Consider the following 15839-nt stretch of genomic DNA (forward strand, 5'->3'; position numbering starts at 1 on the left):
AGGTGTACTGTTAATTAATTTTTTTATGTGTCCATTAAGTCAAAATGAATTACATTACCCCTTAATAATTAAGTAACTGAGTGACTAGGAGAATACGTCAGACTAAAACAATGGTCATTCCTCTGAATCAGAAAGAGGAAGTCAAAAGAGTTCCGGGTCTGATTGCAACCGAGAATCCTGCTTCTGCAGACTCACTGCTAACTTCCGTCTCAAAACTCATGCAACCCCAAATAAACCCGCTCTCCTGCTACTCCAGATGAGTCTTCATCTGTACGGCACCTGTCTTCAACGTCCAAGCCCACAGCAGATAACAAATTACCCGTATGGAACAGATTAAGGTGAGTCATCGGCGCGGTCTGAAAATAATGCTGCACATTCATCTGGGAAGGGTAAGAATAAGGCATGTGAAGTCCACACATCTACAATAGTCACAAATCATCCACAAACCATAAACAGAGACACCATCTCGATGGAGATTAACTGATAAATCATGCTGCAGCCCCCCCATGTAACCCCCTCGCGGCCTAACAAGCTGCTACACTCGCATGCTTCTCCTTTGGGTCCCACTTAGTGGCAGACCAACCGGGCTGATTATTCCACGACTCACGAAGCACTGCCAGTTAAGAGGCCAAAACCACAAGAGATCCAGGTCTTGGCATAGATACCTTTTGATTGATTTGAAGTCCTGCATAGTATAACACAGCAAATACAAAGAAAAAATGAAAAATGGAAACCAAGTTGCTAGGCTAAATGTGTTTTATATTCGAGTAAGGATTCATTATGAAACCCTCATTTAACCTTTATTAGTTGAAGGTTTAAGTTCATGATACAGTCTTACATTTGGGAGAAATATAACAGGAAGGCATGTGACCAATGGAATTACATTTGCATCATACATTCCTCTGTAATGTCCCAACAATAATAAAACTTAGCTTGCCACACGTGATTCCTGACAATGTGCCTCAAAGTAGGCCCTTTTTTTTTTTAAATAACACCCACAATTAAAGAGGGTGCATTTTATAGCTGTACGCATTTTATTTAAAAAAGGCCTATTCCATATGCAACAAATAGTATGCAAGGATATGAACTGGTATCCAGCTTGATGTTGGGAGTTAATACTGGTCAGCTGAGCCGGTCATTTGGCCAGGACCTTTGTAGCTGAAATAACAATGTCTACATATGTGAACATGCATTCCCACAATTGCCATGCAGCTTTTTCAAACTATGTCAGCATTTAGTGGTGTCTGCAACCCAACATTGGTGGGACGCAGCAGTGATGATAACTACCTTTTGTTTTTTAAAGGCACTTATTATACTCTCCTTTCAACAGACCTTTCAATTTACTTTCTGCTGCAGCGCACGTCACAGCATTAATCATCATAATAGCACTTGCTGATTGCAGTACGTAAAAAAGTCACTTGCTGCTCAGAAGTTTACTGTGTCACGTTGTGGGTAGAATGAGGATGTGTGTTGTACCTACTTACCAACCATGGGGGTGTGTTTCTTAAAATATGTTTGCTTTATAGCTATGTCTTGCATTATTTTGTCAGTATGTATTCTATGGGAATCAGCAGGCCTGGTTATCTGAAGCTCTGCCCTTAACGATTATCAGGATAATTTAGGAACAGGTCTGTAGTTCAAGCTCTGGAATATTCCACATTTTGCAGAATTGCAGAAACCGTTTAAAATAATATTGTACATCTCAAATGTTGACTCACTCTTCGTTGCATGAGACCCCATGTGCTTTTCTCCATCCGTAACTCCTCGATGTCTGCCTCTGACTCTGCCCGTAAGCAGTCAATATTTCTTCATTCATTTTATATTGGGCTTTTCAGATTTCATTTGGTTTGCCGGTAATACCACGTGTTACTGTAGAGACACATTAAACATTTGAGGATTAACGCATTGTTAAATGGATAAAATTAGCTATACTGGGACTAGTGTTCGCTTTCCATAACGGCTTACATTGGGGGAAATCTGTCTGGAAACCAAATCCAAGTTTAATGGAAGCACTTTGGGACATTTCACCATTTCCTGTCCATTCTTTATACTGTTTGCGTCAGTGTCTTTTCATACCTTTAAATGTTCCTTTTTGAGGTACAACAATAGGTATACAGCCTCTCAGACTTCATATACTCCTTTGTTTAGAAATCGATACATCTACCTGTTATGTTCTACTTTAACTTAGATGCTTGTCTAGTCAGTTGAGCTTGTTGTGATTGCGCAGTTTACAGCTTTATAGCTGCAATGGATGATGCCTGAGTTTAAATGTATTGATGAAAGTCAATGCTGCCATTATGCTCCATTAAAATAGCACTCTTTTCCCATTCTCGGCATCTATTTCATGGACTAAGCAATGAGAGGGCAATAAAGCGAGCCTGCATTAAAATGTCCATGTTGATCTACACATAACACCCTTTTTACATAACAGAAAACAAATGTGGGTACATTTACAAGGATCTGGGAATAGGTTCAAAAGCAAAGCTTCTCAAATGTGGACCTAATGTATTAACCGTTTAATTGGCCATGACACTTTATTGTATTTTCCTCCCACTTTGCTAATGCCCTGGAGGGAACCTCAGCTCTGGAGGTGCCTCACTGGTGAAACTTGAGCCCAATCAAGACAATAGATTCCTACAATAAGGACCCGCTGATTGTGCTGCATCATGTTGGGCCTCCAGCTCCAATCTCAGGAGAGGCCATCCAGACACTCATTAAACCGGACGGGGCCACTACTAAACATATCTTTGGAGCCAACATGATAGAAGCTTTAGGCTGAGAAAAGTGAAAACCGCCTTGGCAATATTATCTTGGGAAGTGGTTTCCTTGGTGTTATTTTTTGAAAGGTAGACTGTTTTCCAAGTGTATGTATACACACACACCCATTCCCTAATGACATTTGTTTTCTACCCAAGGCTGTTTGCTTGTCAGGGTGGAACCATCAGAGACATGTGGGCAACAGGAGACTAATTAAGTTAACTCAACTGACTGACCGCCTGACTGGCTGGCTGACATCCCTGCTGCTGCTACTCTGGACCCCAGCATGATAGGAGATGCACGGCTCAATTATTCCCCGCTATCTTTGATGACAAGTCCCATGCAGTCCTCAGTCAAGCGCGCTGACTCGTCTGCTCGTCTGCTTTCCCATCACTTGAACACATCTTACATGCTCAGAGTTTTAAGAGAGGTTGAAAACGATTTCCCTTTGTGTACTGACCCAGGAATGAATCAAGAAAGTCTTAACAAAGAAGTACACATTCTTTATTCAATGCTTTGCCTTGCGGGGCGGCAGATGGGTCTGGTGAACAGGAACGGGCATGTCGGACTGTTACGCAACCCCGCTCCTCAAATACCAACTGGTTGTTTTACCAATGAGTCTGACATGTTTGACTCCTATAAGTCAAACATGGAATAACATCAACAACATCATACATGGTATGCATTATGACTGCATTATTATAATAACAGATATCGTCTTTCCAAAGGATCATCAGTGCTTGGTTAAAAACATACACACACAGTCATACTAAAATCACTACCAGTAAATAGGAAAACAACATGGCTTGCTATACATATAAGCTATCAGACACTGATACAGCCTGATAATATAGAGACTTAGAGCACAGAAGAAAGTTATCATGAGGTTGCTCAGTACAGGGCCTCGCCTGTGAGTGTCTCTTGGGCGAGTGGGTTTTGTTGGGACAAAGAATGAAGCATTGCTTCGAGTAACAGATGATACCCCTGCACTGTTTTCGCCACAAAATAAATGCAACAAAGAACATCTTGTAATCTTCAACCAGATGTTGAGTGAAGTCTTCTTATGCAAAAATCATTGTTTTCTAAACAACGTTATAACTGTATGTTTCGAACATAAATTCTAATAAAGCCTATGAAATTGGAGTGACTTAAATGTACAATTTACTCTCTCTGTCAATGTCAGAAAGCCACAAAAGAACCAATGATCATCTTTAAACACCATTTCCTCAATCATTACCTAGTCTGTAATTACGGACACAGCCTGTGATCTCAACCTGCTCTGATAAGTAGACCAAAGACTTAGTGCTTAATGGCGACCTTAATCCTAGCTGTGAATAATAATACAGCATATGCAGCAGGAGCCTCAAATGATGCTCCGGTGAAAAGCCAAGCTCCTTGTGGAAATAATTATTACTGGAAGTTGGAAATGTTTGACCAACAAGTGTGCTCTGGCCAGATCAATGCTTTTATGAATACAGCCCATCTGTCCACGGGAGCATGTAATGGTTTACAGCTTTGACAGATGGTAAGCAATGGTGAACTTCTCAGCCAATCAATATCCCTGTTTGAAATGAGGCCAAATCATGGCTTGATGAGGCTAGGGGTTTGTATACGGAAAACTCATGACACTGTGGTGCACATAAACACATGTGTGTGTATGTTTGTGTGCGTGTGTGTGTTGGTGTGTGTTTGTAAATACATGCTCGACAAGCACAGGCACGCACAATTATACATTATTATTTAGGAAAGCTTATTATTTTTGTGTAACAAAAGTATGTTGCCTCATCATAATGACTCCCAATCACCCCTCATCCATTACATCAGTCATCTCTTGAACAATCTTTTTTTTTGTGTAGGTTTTTGATTAGGGTCATTATACAAATAGTGCCATGTGTCTCTGGGTTGCTTAAGGCCATCTACAATCAATACAATACAATGTGGCACTTTTACATCACGGAAAGGCCGGTGACAAGACACCATCCATATGAGTAATTCATGTGACGCAAGACACTTGTTGGTTTTAGATAGCAGTGCTGCGACAAGAAAGAACATAGGTAAACAGAGCCATTAGACAGAGTCTGTGTTTAGACATGGTATCTTGTACCAAAATAAATCAAAATATATCCAGGTATAGATCTATAATATGAGGTATTTAGGCAAGCCTGTAAGATCCCAATAATGCTGAAAATTGGTGAGCTCACATAGGCTGTCGAAATATTGTTTAACACTGCACAATAGGTAAGATATAAGAGCTATTATTTCAGGGTAATTTAGAAATGTGATAATAGCTCTTCTGGTTAACTATGTCTAACTCTGTAGAATACTAATTCAATTTGGGATCCCTCCTCGATCATTGCTGACGCAACGTGACCTCTAACATAAACGACAGAATAGGTTGTTTGTCAATATGGCCCAAAAAGTCCCATTTGACCATTCGCTGGTCTAGCACCCCTTATCAACTGGCAGACGAAACAGCAAAACTTCACGTGTGTCAAGGTGACGGTTTGCGTTTTACCATTTCTTTGGCCACTGGATAGGGGGCGCTGGACCGTTGAACGGTCTTATTGCTCGTTTTGGGTGATATTGACAAACAACCTATTCTGTGATTTATGGTTGGAGAACAGGCTGTCTGACCAGTCAAAATGGCATTGCCTTACTTATTTTTCATCGATTTATTCCTTTATACAATAGTAGGCCTAACACTTAGTTGGACACTGACTGGCGTATAGGAGAATGGTCAGAAGATAGCTAAGCAGACCTGGATCAGAGGCTCTGGCCTCCCACTGCCCTTGATGACGGCTCCTGATGGGCTCTGGGAGGTGTCGGGCAGATGGGAGAAAATAGAACCAGAGGTGAAAAGTGAATCTCGCCCCACACAGTGCTCTACCTTCCAACACGAAGGGCCTTTCAGACAGTGGTGGCTCTTCAGTTGTGAAATGATTCAAAGATAACCCCGAAGGGGGTCGGGACTCTAACCTTATGTGAGCGATCAGGGTGAGATGAACGTCATTATACAATCAGGATAAAGGAACAATAGCTTGACTCATTAAAGGGAATCTTCACTCATTTGAATTAAGCTTTGTATCGTTAGAAACCCACTCATATTGTTGAATGGTCGTGCATATTTCCCTTATTTTCCCCTGAGACCAGAGAGATCCAAATCGATCTCACACACTTGCTTTAAATGACGCAATATGATGATTTTTGCATCATTTAAAGCAGGAAGTGTAAGAGGGGAGGATTCTCGTAAGACTACAAGCACTAGTGGGGTGGGACCCACTGACGCTACAGACCTATTACATCAGTGACAGTGGGTGGGAGTTCACCAGCAGAAACTTACATCCACAGCGTCTGAGCTCGAGCTGGGGCGGATTGGTGGTGCCTGTGCTCTCACTGTGCGCCTATGGACACAGAGGAAGAGTCTGTCTGCTGCAAAAAAATTCAAAGATGTACATTTCTTCTGGACGAAAACTCTGAATCAGACGAGGACACAGACATATGTGTTGTGGAGCATCCTAGTTTCGCATCGCATATGGACAGCGGCATCCTGGAGACCTATTTCAGAATCCCAAAGGTGTACTGGAAACGTCAACCAAAGCCTGCAGGGACGAACGGACGTCTGACTGTAAAGTGAGTGTTTTTATTTTCTAACCTGGCATGTTAACTGCATAAAGACAATCTATCGCTAACTGTGTGCTCAATGTTTTGTCTAGACAATATCGCCTAATAGCCTACTGACACTTTCTGGAATGGGTCCTGCAAGGCGAGAGATTGGGCAGAGGCTGTCGTGTTGTTTCACCTACTTGTGTCGTTCAGACCATCCAAATAAAATATCCAGTTCCAGACGGCCAGTACTGCATGCACCAAGAAGCTGACGACGCTCAGGAGGAACAATAAGTTTAATTGTTTACATATTTGTTTTTGTTTATATTTCTTGAAATAAATGGTTGAGATTCACGTTGTTGTGGTCCTTAGTAGTGTTGCTCCAAGTGTATATTCGAGAAATAGTTATATTATTGGACGACCAACATTTCACAAGTGGAGCTACTAAGCTACTGTTGCTTTAGATGTAAATAGCATAACGGTCATGCATCATTTTATATTATTAAGTCTAAATTGCATTATAAATAAGTTGCATATCAGTTACCTCCTTCCAAGTTTATAATGTTGAACTTCGATGTAGACAGACAGAAGAGCAGGAGTTACATTATATATTACTCACAAATGAATTGTGTCATGGGTAGACAACAAATTTAAATAAACAGGGTAAAATAAATAATATATATACACAGTAGAGGCAGAATCTAAAAAGGCACTGCTGGAGGTGTCCCAGAAGAGCAGAGTAGAGAGAGATGGAGTTGGGTGCTATGGGAAGAGGACTCAGAAGCGGCTTTGGAACAAAGTTGTGGCAGCCTCCTTTGGTGGTTTAGGTACAGGGGCAATGTTGGGTGTCAAAGCAGATTGTGGCAGGGTGAGTGAGGAGGTTGGGACTTTGAACTTGATGTTAGGGTCATGTCTTCTGTCCATGACCCTCTTGAGTAGATGTGCGATAAACTGGGTGGTGTGTGGCGCGAAGATTGTTTTCAATATCCATTGCTTGGACTTCTTGCAGTACACCTGTTTGAACCCTGGTTCTCCTGTAAATGACAAGGAATATGATTACACAGAAAATCTGAATGAAGATTTGTCTAGTGGACTTCTCTCCCCAGGCATAGATTAAACCTTTCAGTGACTTTATAATTTTGGTTATTATACTATCAAAGAGCACATGGTAACACACCTGTCACTGTGGTGGCTTGTTTTCTTTTCACAATGTTTTCATTGTGCTCTAGGATAGCGAGGTAGCACCTCTCCCTCATTCCATCAGAAGGCCTGGCGTTTGGGGAGGTATTTAAGGAGAGCACTATCAAAGATCTCACCTTCCTCTGTGCCCCAGAATCAAAGGTGGTCTTCGATGAAATCGGTTTCCTGCACATCTGGCAACATTTGAATGAGGCTGGATTCATTGACAATGATCCTCTTTTCATGCCAGTCCTTTACACCTTCATCTTCAGATGATGACGCCGATGTGGGGGTGAGGGTTGACTCAGGCTGGAAGCTTTCGTCAGTTTCACCAACGTACTGGCACTGGCACTGAGGCCTGGTGTATTTTAGTATGGTGACTTTAAAACAAACAAGGTTTATTTTCAATGTTAAATTCCACACATTTAAATCATACAGTAGTTTTGTAATTCCATTAGAGACAATATGCTGTACAAACTCTGCTTGGACAGAGGGGGGTTTCTTGACTGGTGTTGACATCATTGGTGCTGATTGCGGTTCCTCATCATCTTTTGACGACGAGAACAAAGCTGCAGCAGACGTCGTTTGATTCTGAAATGCGATACGTTCAATAAACGTTTTAATAACATCAAACTAGCACACGTGAAACATCGATAACAGCAAAGTGATGAGATGAAATCTTATTGCTCGTCCTTTCCTTGTCCTGCTTGAACATCCGGTACCATGCAAAAGTTCACCATTTCGAAAGAAATACAAACGAGGAGTAATTCACTAATGAGTTCCCCAAATAATACTCTTCACTAGAAATGTTGTGTGAATTGATTTTCAAGCTGTCTTGCGGTATCAGCTTGGTACATGGAACAGCGAGGTCTCTGATAAGTGGTGATCTAGATCAGTGGGAGTGGCCTGCGGAGCTGTGCATCGTGGTGCATGGTGGGAGTTGTTGTCTTCAATCCACAAGCGCCAAAAAGTTACTTTCTGCCTTTTCTCGGTCAAGAAGGCATCAAATTAGAAATACATTTTACTATTCAACTACATAAAGGACCCGATTTCAATACAGATTCAGGTTTCCACCGGTGAATTTGTCCTTTAACAGCATTGTCCAACAAAAAACTTTAATTTCAAACATCGCACCGACTGGCATATCAACACAGAAGTCACGTGATTCCTATGTTAAGTGTTAATATATGATTGGGCCCTTACTCTGAAGGGATAATGAGATGATGTCACTACGTTCTAGTGAAGTAACGCCCAGGACAAACTGTCACATTGTACATTGTCGTTGAACTGACTGGACAGTAGTCAGTCAAGTAATCCAGAGGATAAATACGCCATAAAGGCTAAAGAGAATTTATCGCTTTGCTTATTCTTCACCACGCTAGAGACGAGGAGTCACCGCCCCATCTCGGCTTAACACCCCATAACACAAAACGAAACATGTCAATAGAACAGTATGGTGAATTATGTCTATAGAGTCCACCACAAGACTACACTTTGTTGCTCAAATGTAATATTACTCTTCTCCTTGAGCCTCCTGAAATGTCTTTACACTTTGTTGCTCAGACTTAATATTATTCCCCGGCTCCTTGAGCCTCCCCAAATGTCTTGCGATATTGATGTCCCCCCCTACCCCCTGTGGACGGTTTTAGTTGTTTTATATTTTGCGTGTATGCTATGTGTGACTGTAGGCCACTGCTGCCTGTCTTGGCCAGGACACTGGAAGAGATGTTTAATCACAATGATGATTACTTTTCAACTAACCAATAGTAGTTGCCTTGCATTTTAAAATGTCAATGCACTTTTCAGCGCTGAATAACAGTTAATGCTATTTAATAATTGATTTGCATGCATAATATACTACACTTTCCATTGAACAATTACCCGTTACCATAATTGACAAATTTTATAATGTAATCAAATGCTCATAGCTGCTTTCAGACACACGTGTAAGTCCTGATATTCTCCTGATAGGCCGTATGTGAACAACATATCCTGACATTTGTACCCTGAAAATCTCCTGAATAATACTACCCCTGAGGAAATGTAAATGACCTTATATGTGAATGAGGACTAGAAAGTGGGCGCGTTGATGACGGTTCTGCATGTCATTGAGTGGCCCCCTAAATGATAATCAGCCTGTTGCCTTTTGTTCGCTGAATGGTTAAAAAATAATAAAATGATGGCACTGCTTTTGAGTCATTTGTGGTGAACGAATGTTATATATTGTAAAATTATAGGCAAAATATTATGCGCTCAGAAATTTGTTACATTATCGACTGGGTTTCAACATTATTGCTATGGGTTTAATTACAACTAGAGGATGAGCACCCACAGCTTGCGCACGGAAACTAGCGTACATAAAGGGTGTATGATATGACAAATAAGGTACAGTGGCGCTATGTGCATGTTGTAGTGATGTTCAAGAAGCAGAGGCAGGGGGCTCGGCCAACGACATTGATAAGTCTGATGGCAGTAGGACCTCCGGCGCTGTTCGGTGGGGTCCGAGGCAGAATGAGTCCCCAGCTGAATATGCTGCTCTGCCTGACCAGCAGATGAGAGGCGTTGTCCATGATGGCCAGCAGTTTGGTCCCCATCCACCTCTTTGTATCCACTCTTCGAGAGGCAAGGCTAGCTCCCAGGACAGACCCTGCTTTTCTATGCATGCCTGCTGGAGCTAAAACACTATTGATGCTACTGCAATCAGGGGGATGGAGGATTTGTCATCAAACACCACAGTTAAAGTGTTTGGTAGAGCAAATCTGCATTGAGACAGGTGTTCAGAACATCTTACCCAGTTGCCAAATGACCAACTCACAAGCTACGTTAACATTTGCAAGTATGCCGTGTACATGAATGACCAGCATCACAATTCAATAAATGCTAATTTAAAAAGGAACCAGCAGCTTGATTTAATAACATTCATTTGCATATTTGGAAAATAGACAATGTAGGATTTCATTAGTGATGGCTGAATGTTCTATACATTATTTGGTATTGATATGACACGCATACACTTGGAGAATGCATTCAGTAAACCTTTCAGAGGAATTGAGACACCAATGTCTTCCACTTTAAGAACTCAGTTGTGGAAAAGTAACTTCACATTTACTGGAAACAGATTCATGCAAACCGCAACGGCCCCTGTATTGATTGGCTCTGAATAAAAAGACAGATACATTACAAATGTAAACTAATTAGGCATAGCCTATATCCAGCATTCAACCTAAAATGATTAATGATGCAGTTTAAGAATACAGATACATTTTATTTTGAATACATACATTTAAGAGAATCAGATTATAAAAAAAGGACCCAAAACTGGCTAAAACGGGCTAATTGAAGCCAGCTGAAGTCGTGAGTAGTGACACTCCACTCCGATCACAGCGGCCACGGTTCTCACGATAGTGACGCCTTTTCGGTACTTGGGCTTGTAGAGCAGCTTGAAGGCATAGACAAGTTTATCGTTTGTCAGCTAGAAGGGAATACAGATTATAGTTAGAAGGGAAAAGTCGAAAAAGCATGATATCATATCACCCCTTTAACACTTTGAATAAAAACATTAGCATACTATGAGTTTACTGTTGCACCCATGCAGCTGGGAGTGAAAGAGGAGCACTTGAGAAGAGTCATCGGCCAGGGTGGCTGCACAACCACCCAGCGTCAGCTCATCCGGTTGCACAAGGCGACCGGTCCCATGGAGGTCCTGGCTGACCTCCACGTCCACAGAGTCCTCTCCACAGCGCACGGCTAAATTGTCCCTGGTCGTCGTTGGAGGTCTCAGCTGAAACATCGGGGGGTTCATAGAAGCCACAGGTGCCGCCGGTTCCTTGGGATACGCCCATGATGACAGCTGTCCGACTGCTTGTGGCGGTCGGGAACCAGCATATCGGTGGGGCGGCCCCCTGGAGCCGGGTCTCTCAGGGTCGGCTCCCATGCGGGATTCCACTCTTTCTTTAAGGGATTTGGCATCACGGAGTCCAGTGCATGCAAAGACCAACGAAACGATAAGAAGCTGTCTGGACGGCATTGTTGCAGACTTCTGGACTACTTCCGAGCTTCCGGCGGTACAACAAGCATTCACACACACGTGCTGCTGCGGTGTCCAGCAGGAATAAGTAGATGCGCCGTTTAGCGTGATGAGCAACACCTGTGTATTGTCCTTAATGATCGGTTACAAATCACAAGGCATGTAACGGAGTAAATAATTAAATTAATCAATTTAAAATATAGCTGCGACCAGCAATGTGGGGGTCAATAAGACTCCATAAACTAATTTTGCTGGAAAGAAGTAATCGGTTAGGGCTACTACATGATGACCGTCTCAGTGATTTCACCTACAATGAAAGCTTTTGGCAAATGGTTATCACAATGAAAATACATTGAAGTTGCTTTCTAAGGGCCGGAATATAACAAATGTGGCTATGATATGACAAGGGCTGCTGAGAAATTGGCTCAGGCCTACTTCCTGTTTGGCACCTTCGCGGTCGAATTTGATTGGCTGTCTGACCATCATCTGGGCCAAATTTCGAGATGATTGGACAACATTTGTGATAGGAGATGCATTTTTAAGGTTTTTGACATAAACCAAGATTGGCGGAAATCCATATTGGCGCAAAATGACGTCATAAGGTGAGTTGAACTCGGCTTGGCCCAAGGATTCCAATGATAGGCTAACTTGTTTGTGAATATTGGATGAATGGGTTAAAGTTATAAACATGAATGCATGTCCAACTTTCAGCAGTTGGTGGCGCTAGAGCTCATGAGCTAGCGACCACAAATTTTCTTCATGGGATAATGGGACTGTCTTCAATCAGTGTGCCAAATTTCACAACTTTTGACAATGGCGTTCTATGGGCTGCCATAGAGTGGCGAAGTCACGCCCCTTCCGGTAGGGCTCATGGGACCTATGAGATCGAAAAATATGAATGGGTGTCAATGGAGAGAAAATAATTATTTTCTGGTCCCGGCCTTTATATGCCCTGGATTACACATATGTTGTTTGTGGATTTAAAGGATAATTTTTCATGCAAAGAGTTCGACCGTTTATTGTGCAATTGTTCAGATAAAGGCTGTAGAGAAAACACAACGAGAAAGACTACACGGCTCGTATGTGACGTCACGCTCCCTGCGACTGGCGTGGAGAAGACCGACAATCTTCCCATCGGCATAACTGAAACTCTGCACGTGCCCCGACTTATAATGGTTTTCACCTCTTTCGATGCTTTTATCCTCCCCTTGGAAAAAGCGGTGAAGTGGGGCAGAGAGATCGCCATCTCTGTGCCGAGTTCCAAGGGCGGGTGTGGTGACGTATATCATATGCGTCTAGAGCAGCGAAGAGCTGTAGTTCACAAAGCGGCCTCACATAAAACCTAAAATTATCAAACTTCTTCACGAACATTTTTAGTTTTCTTTGCATGAAAAATTATCATTTAAATCCACAAACAACATATGTGTAATCCAAGGGGAGGATAAAAGCATCGAAAGAGGTGAAAACCATTATAAGTCGGGGCACGTGCAGAGTTTCAGTTATGCCGATGGGAAGATTGTCGGTCTTCTCCACGCCAGTCGCAGGGAGCGTGACGTCACATACGAGCCGTGTAGTCTTTCTCGTTGTGTTTTCTCTACAGCCTTTATCTGAACAATTGCACAATAAACGGTCAAACTCTTTGCATGAAAAATTATCCTTTAAATCCACAAACAACATATGTGTAATCCAGGGCATATAAAGACCGGGACCAGAAAATAATTATTTTCTCTCCATTGACACCCATTCATATTTTTCGATCTCATAGGTCCCATGAGCCCTACCGGAAGGGGCGTGACTTCGCCACTCTATAGACTCCCATGGCAGCATACTAATAGGAAAACTTACAATAACAATGGTTGTCTCGCAGCTTCGCTGCTTGACCCCAAAATTATTTTCAATGGAGAAATCCAACTCGTCCTTCAGCCTTGTTAAATGGCAAAACAGTAGCCGCATGAACTGGCTGCAGCGTGCTGCAGCCAGTTTTGCCAGGCTGGGTGGGAAATCTGGCCCAATCTGGCAACATTGACGTTATAACGTTATCTTTCCCAGTAGCTCTGGGTATCACTGACAGGATTTATTTTGTGTCAACATCTGAAGACGCTTCTCCCAGATGTAGGACCAACTGATGGAACAACTTACTATGTTGTGGCTTTCCATCAATCAAAAAGAAAACATGAAAAAACAGTAGACTTAGGCCCAAGGGACATCGATTAAGAGATTGGTCACATTGGTTATATGTTTACGTAATATTGGCCTCTGTGTGGGTTTCTCCTCGTTTACACAATCCCCCCATCGCTAGTGTTTGTGTGTGGCTAAAGCAGTTTGTGTGGCTGGGCCAGTTTGTGTTGCTGGAGTAGTTTGTGTAGTTGGAGTAGTTTGTGTGGGAGGACCAAACAGGCCGCTGCTCTCCATCTCTTTGGCGTTGAGAAAAGGGAGGCAGTTACCATAGCAACAGCACCTAAATGCATGAAAGGAACCTCCGTTGACTAGAACCGTTTATCATCACACTGGATGTACAAAAAGATGTCTGCCCAATAATGCAGTTTAAATGCTATATTATTTAAATCAAATGAATGCAGTATACAGCACCATATTCTTTCAAGCTATTTGATGGCATACCAGTTACAATGTTGATTCAGGATGGATTTAAGTCTGTAAATTAAACCATAATGTTACGGTCACAGGCTAGGGTCCAACAAGGCCTTTGCCTGTCAATGGGTCAGGGTGTAAAGGTATAATATTGTGACTTATGTATTATTTATACTAGGCCTATTATATCTCAGCACACACAGATACAATCTCTCATATATTTGCAGACAAAATTACTCATGACATTGTAAAACCAGGTTGGAAAAGCCCGGAGAAATGAAGAAAGCTGTAGCGTCTACACGGCCTCCAGGCCAGGCTTACAGTCGTACACCAGACTGGATCATTTTTCTACCCTTCAGAGAAGATTAGCAAACATGTTTTTAAGGACTGACTGCCAGCGTTGTGCAATAAAGCGAAGGAAGCAACTTATTTTGGCAGAGGCTGTGTTATGCCTAGAGGAAAGGCCAGATGTGCTGATGTTCTTTAAGAACAAAGTTCTAGAGTCGGTTTCCGTGTTCCAAGTTCAGAGATGGGTTTTATTCAGTCTGCATGCTCTTGACTTTGAAATTAAAGGAAATGTCTTAGCATATACATCACACACATTTCAATGTCTTTATTTGTGTCCGCATTTATAAAATACATTGCAAGGGCACAAATATTTTCAGTTGCTTTAGATGCCCTACATCCTCGAAACAACATGTTGCAGTACTTGAGTCAAACATGCACAGAATAGACAATACGTACACGTGTGTGTGCGCGCACACACACACACACACACACACACACACACACACACACACACACACACACACACACACACACACACACACACACACACACACACGACCTTCCCCTAACCGTCTATCCCTTTCATTCTTAACCACCCTGGAACAAGGAAATGTTGAACTCGGTCGTGAACTCATGAAAACATTGCAGTGATTCAGTGTGCTCCGTTTTGTCCGAGAGTTGTAGCCATCAAGTCGCTGACAGCGCCAGAGAGAAGAGAAGCAATTCAAATAAGGACATCGAAAAAATATGTTACGTGTATGATTATACTGGAGGGGTGAATACTTTCAATACATTCGATAGAATATACATTAATGTCTTGCATTTAATTCCTTATCATAGCATCATACACTTTGTTTTTTATTATTGAAACATACATTTGAAAAATGCCTATTTTATATAAATGTTAAAGCAATTAAAATACAAAACACATTTAAAGCGTTCAGAATCACAGTTAAAAATAGCCCAGTGCTGCCACCTGGCCACTATGTATGTGTATTACATTTATGCTGTAGAACTCTTTACAGATGACTTCTGCATTTTGATGCAAATTGTGACAGAATAAGGTGATGAAGCCCTTTTGCAAGCATCTCAGCTAGTTAGGTATAACCAATCTAAGTACTTTTTTAACAATCAAAATAATATTCCAACAGGAATGTTTTGCATCCACACTAATGCATATAAAAGGTAGACACGGGACACGGGACCTGCAGGTAGACCATACCCCCTGATGGAATACATAGATGACTAAATAAATTCCACTCCACCACATTCCGATTTTAATGGTAATCTCAGTAAAATTGCTCTGGTTAAGGGCTGCCCCACAGAGGTAAAATGTATGCGATGTGTAACGTTTTATTTCATTTCTGGTAAATTCTTAGAAAGGTGACTTGTCACA

At 41.9% G+C, this 15839-nt stretch overlaps 1 protein-coding gene across 1 annotated transcript; it reads right to left on the reverse strand.

Moving 5' to 3' along the window:
* Positions 1–10783: 10783 nt before the first annotated feature.
* LOC132475248 (zona pellucida sperm-binding protein 3-like) lies at positions 10784–11647 on the reverse strand. The gene is made up of 2 exons (XM_060076262.1): positions 11108–11647; positions 10784–11011 (listed from the first exon to the last, which is right to left on the reverse strand). Exons 1-2 carry the CDS (start codon positions 11564–11566, stop codon positions 10862–10864), a joined length of 609 nt encoding a protein of 202 aa, XP_059932245.1. The 5' UTR covers positions 11567–11647; the 3' UTR covers positions 10784–10861.
* Positions 11648–15839: the final 4192 nt, after the last annotated feature.

This window comes from Gadus macrocephalus, chromosome 16, assembly GCF_031168955.1.
Source record: "Gadus macrocephalus chromosome 16, ASM3116895v1".
Classification (NCBI taxonomy): domain Eukaryota; kingdom Metazoa; phylum Chordata; class Actinopteri; order Gadiformes; family Gadidae; genus Gadus; species Gadus macrocephalus.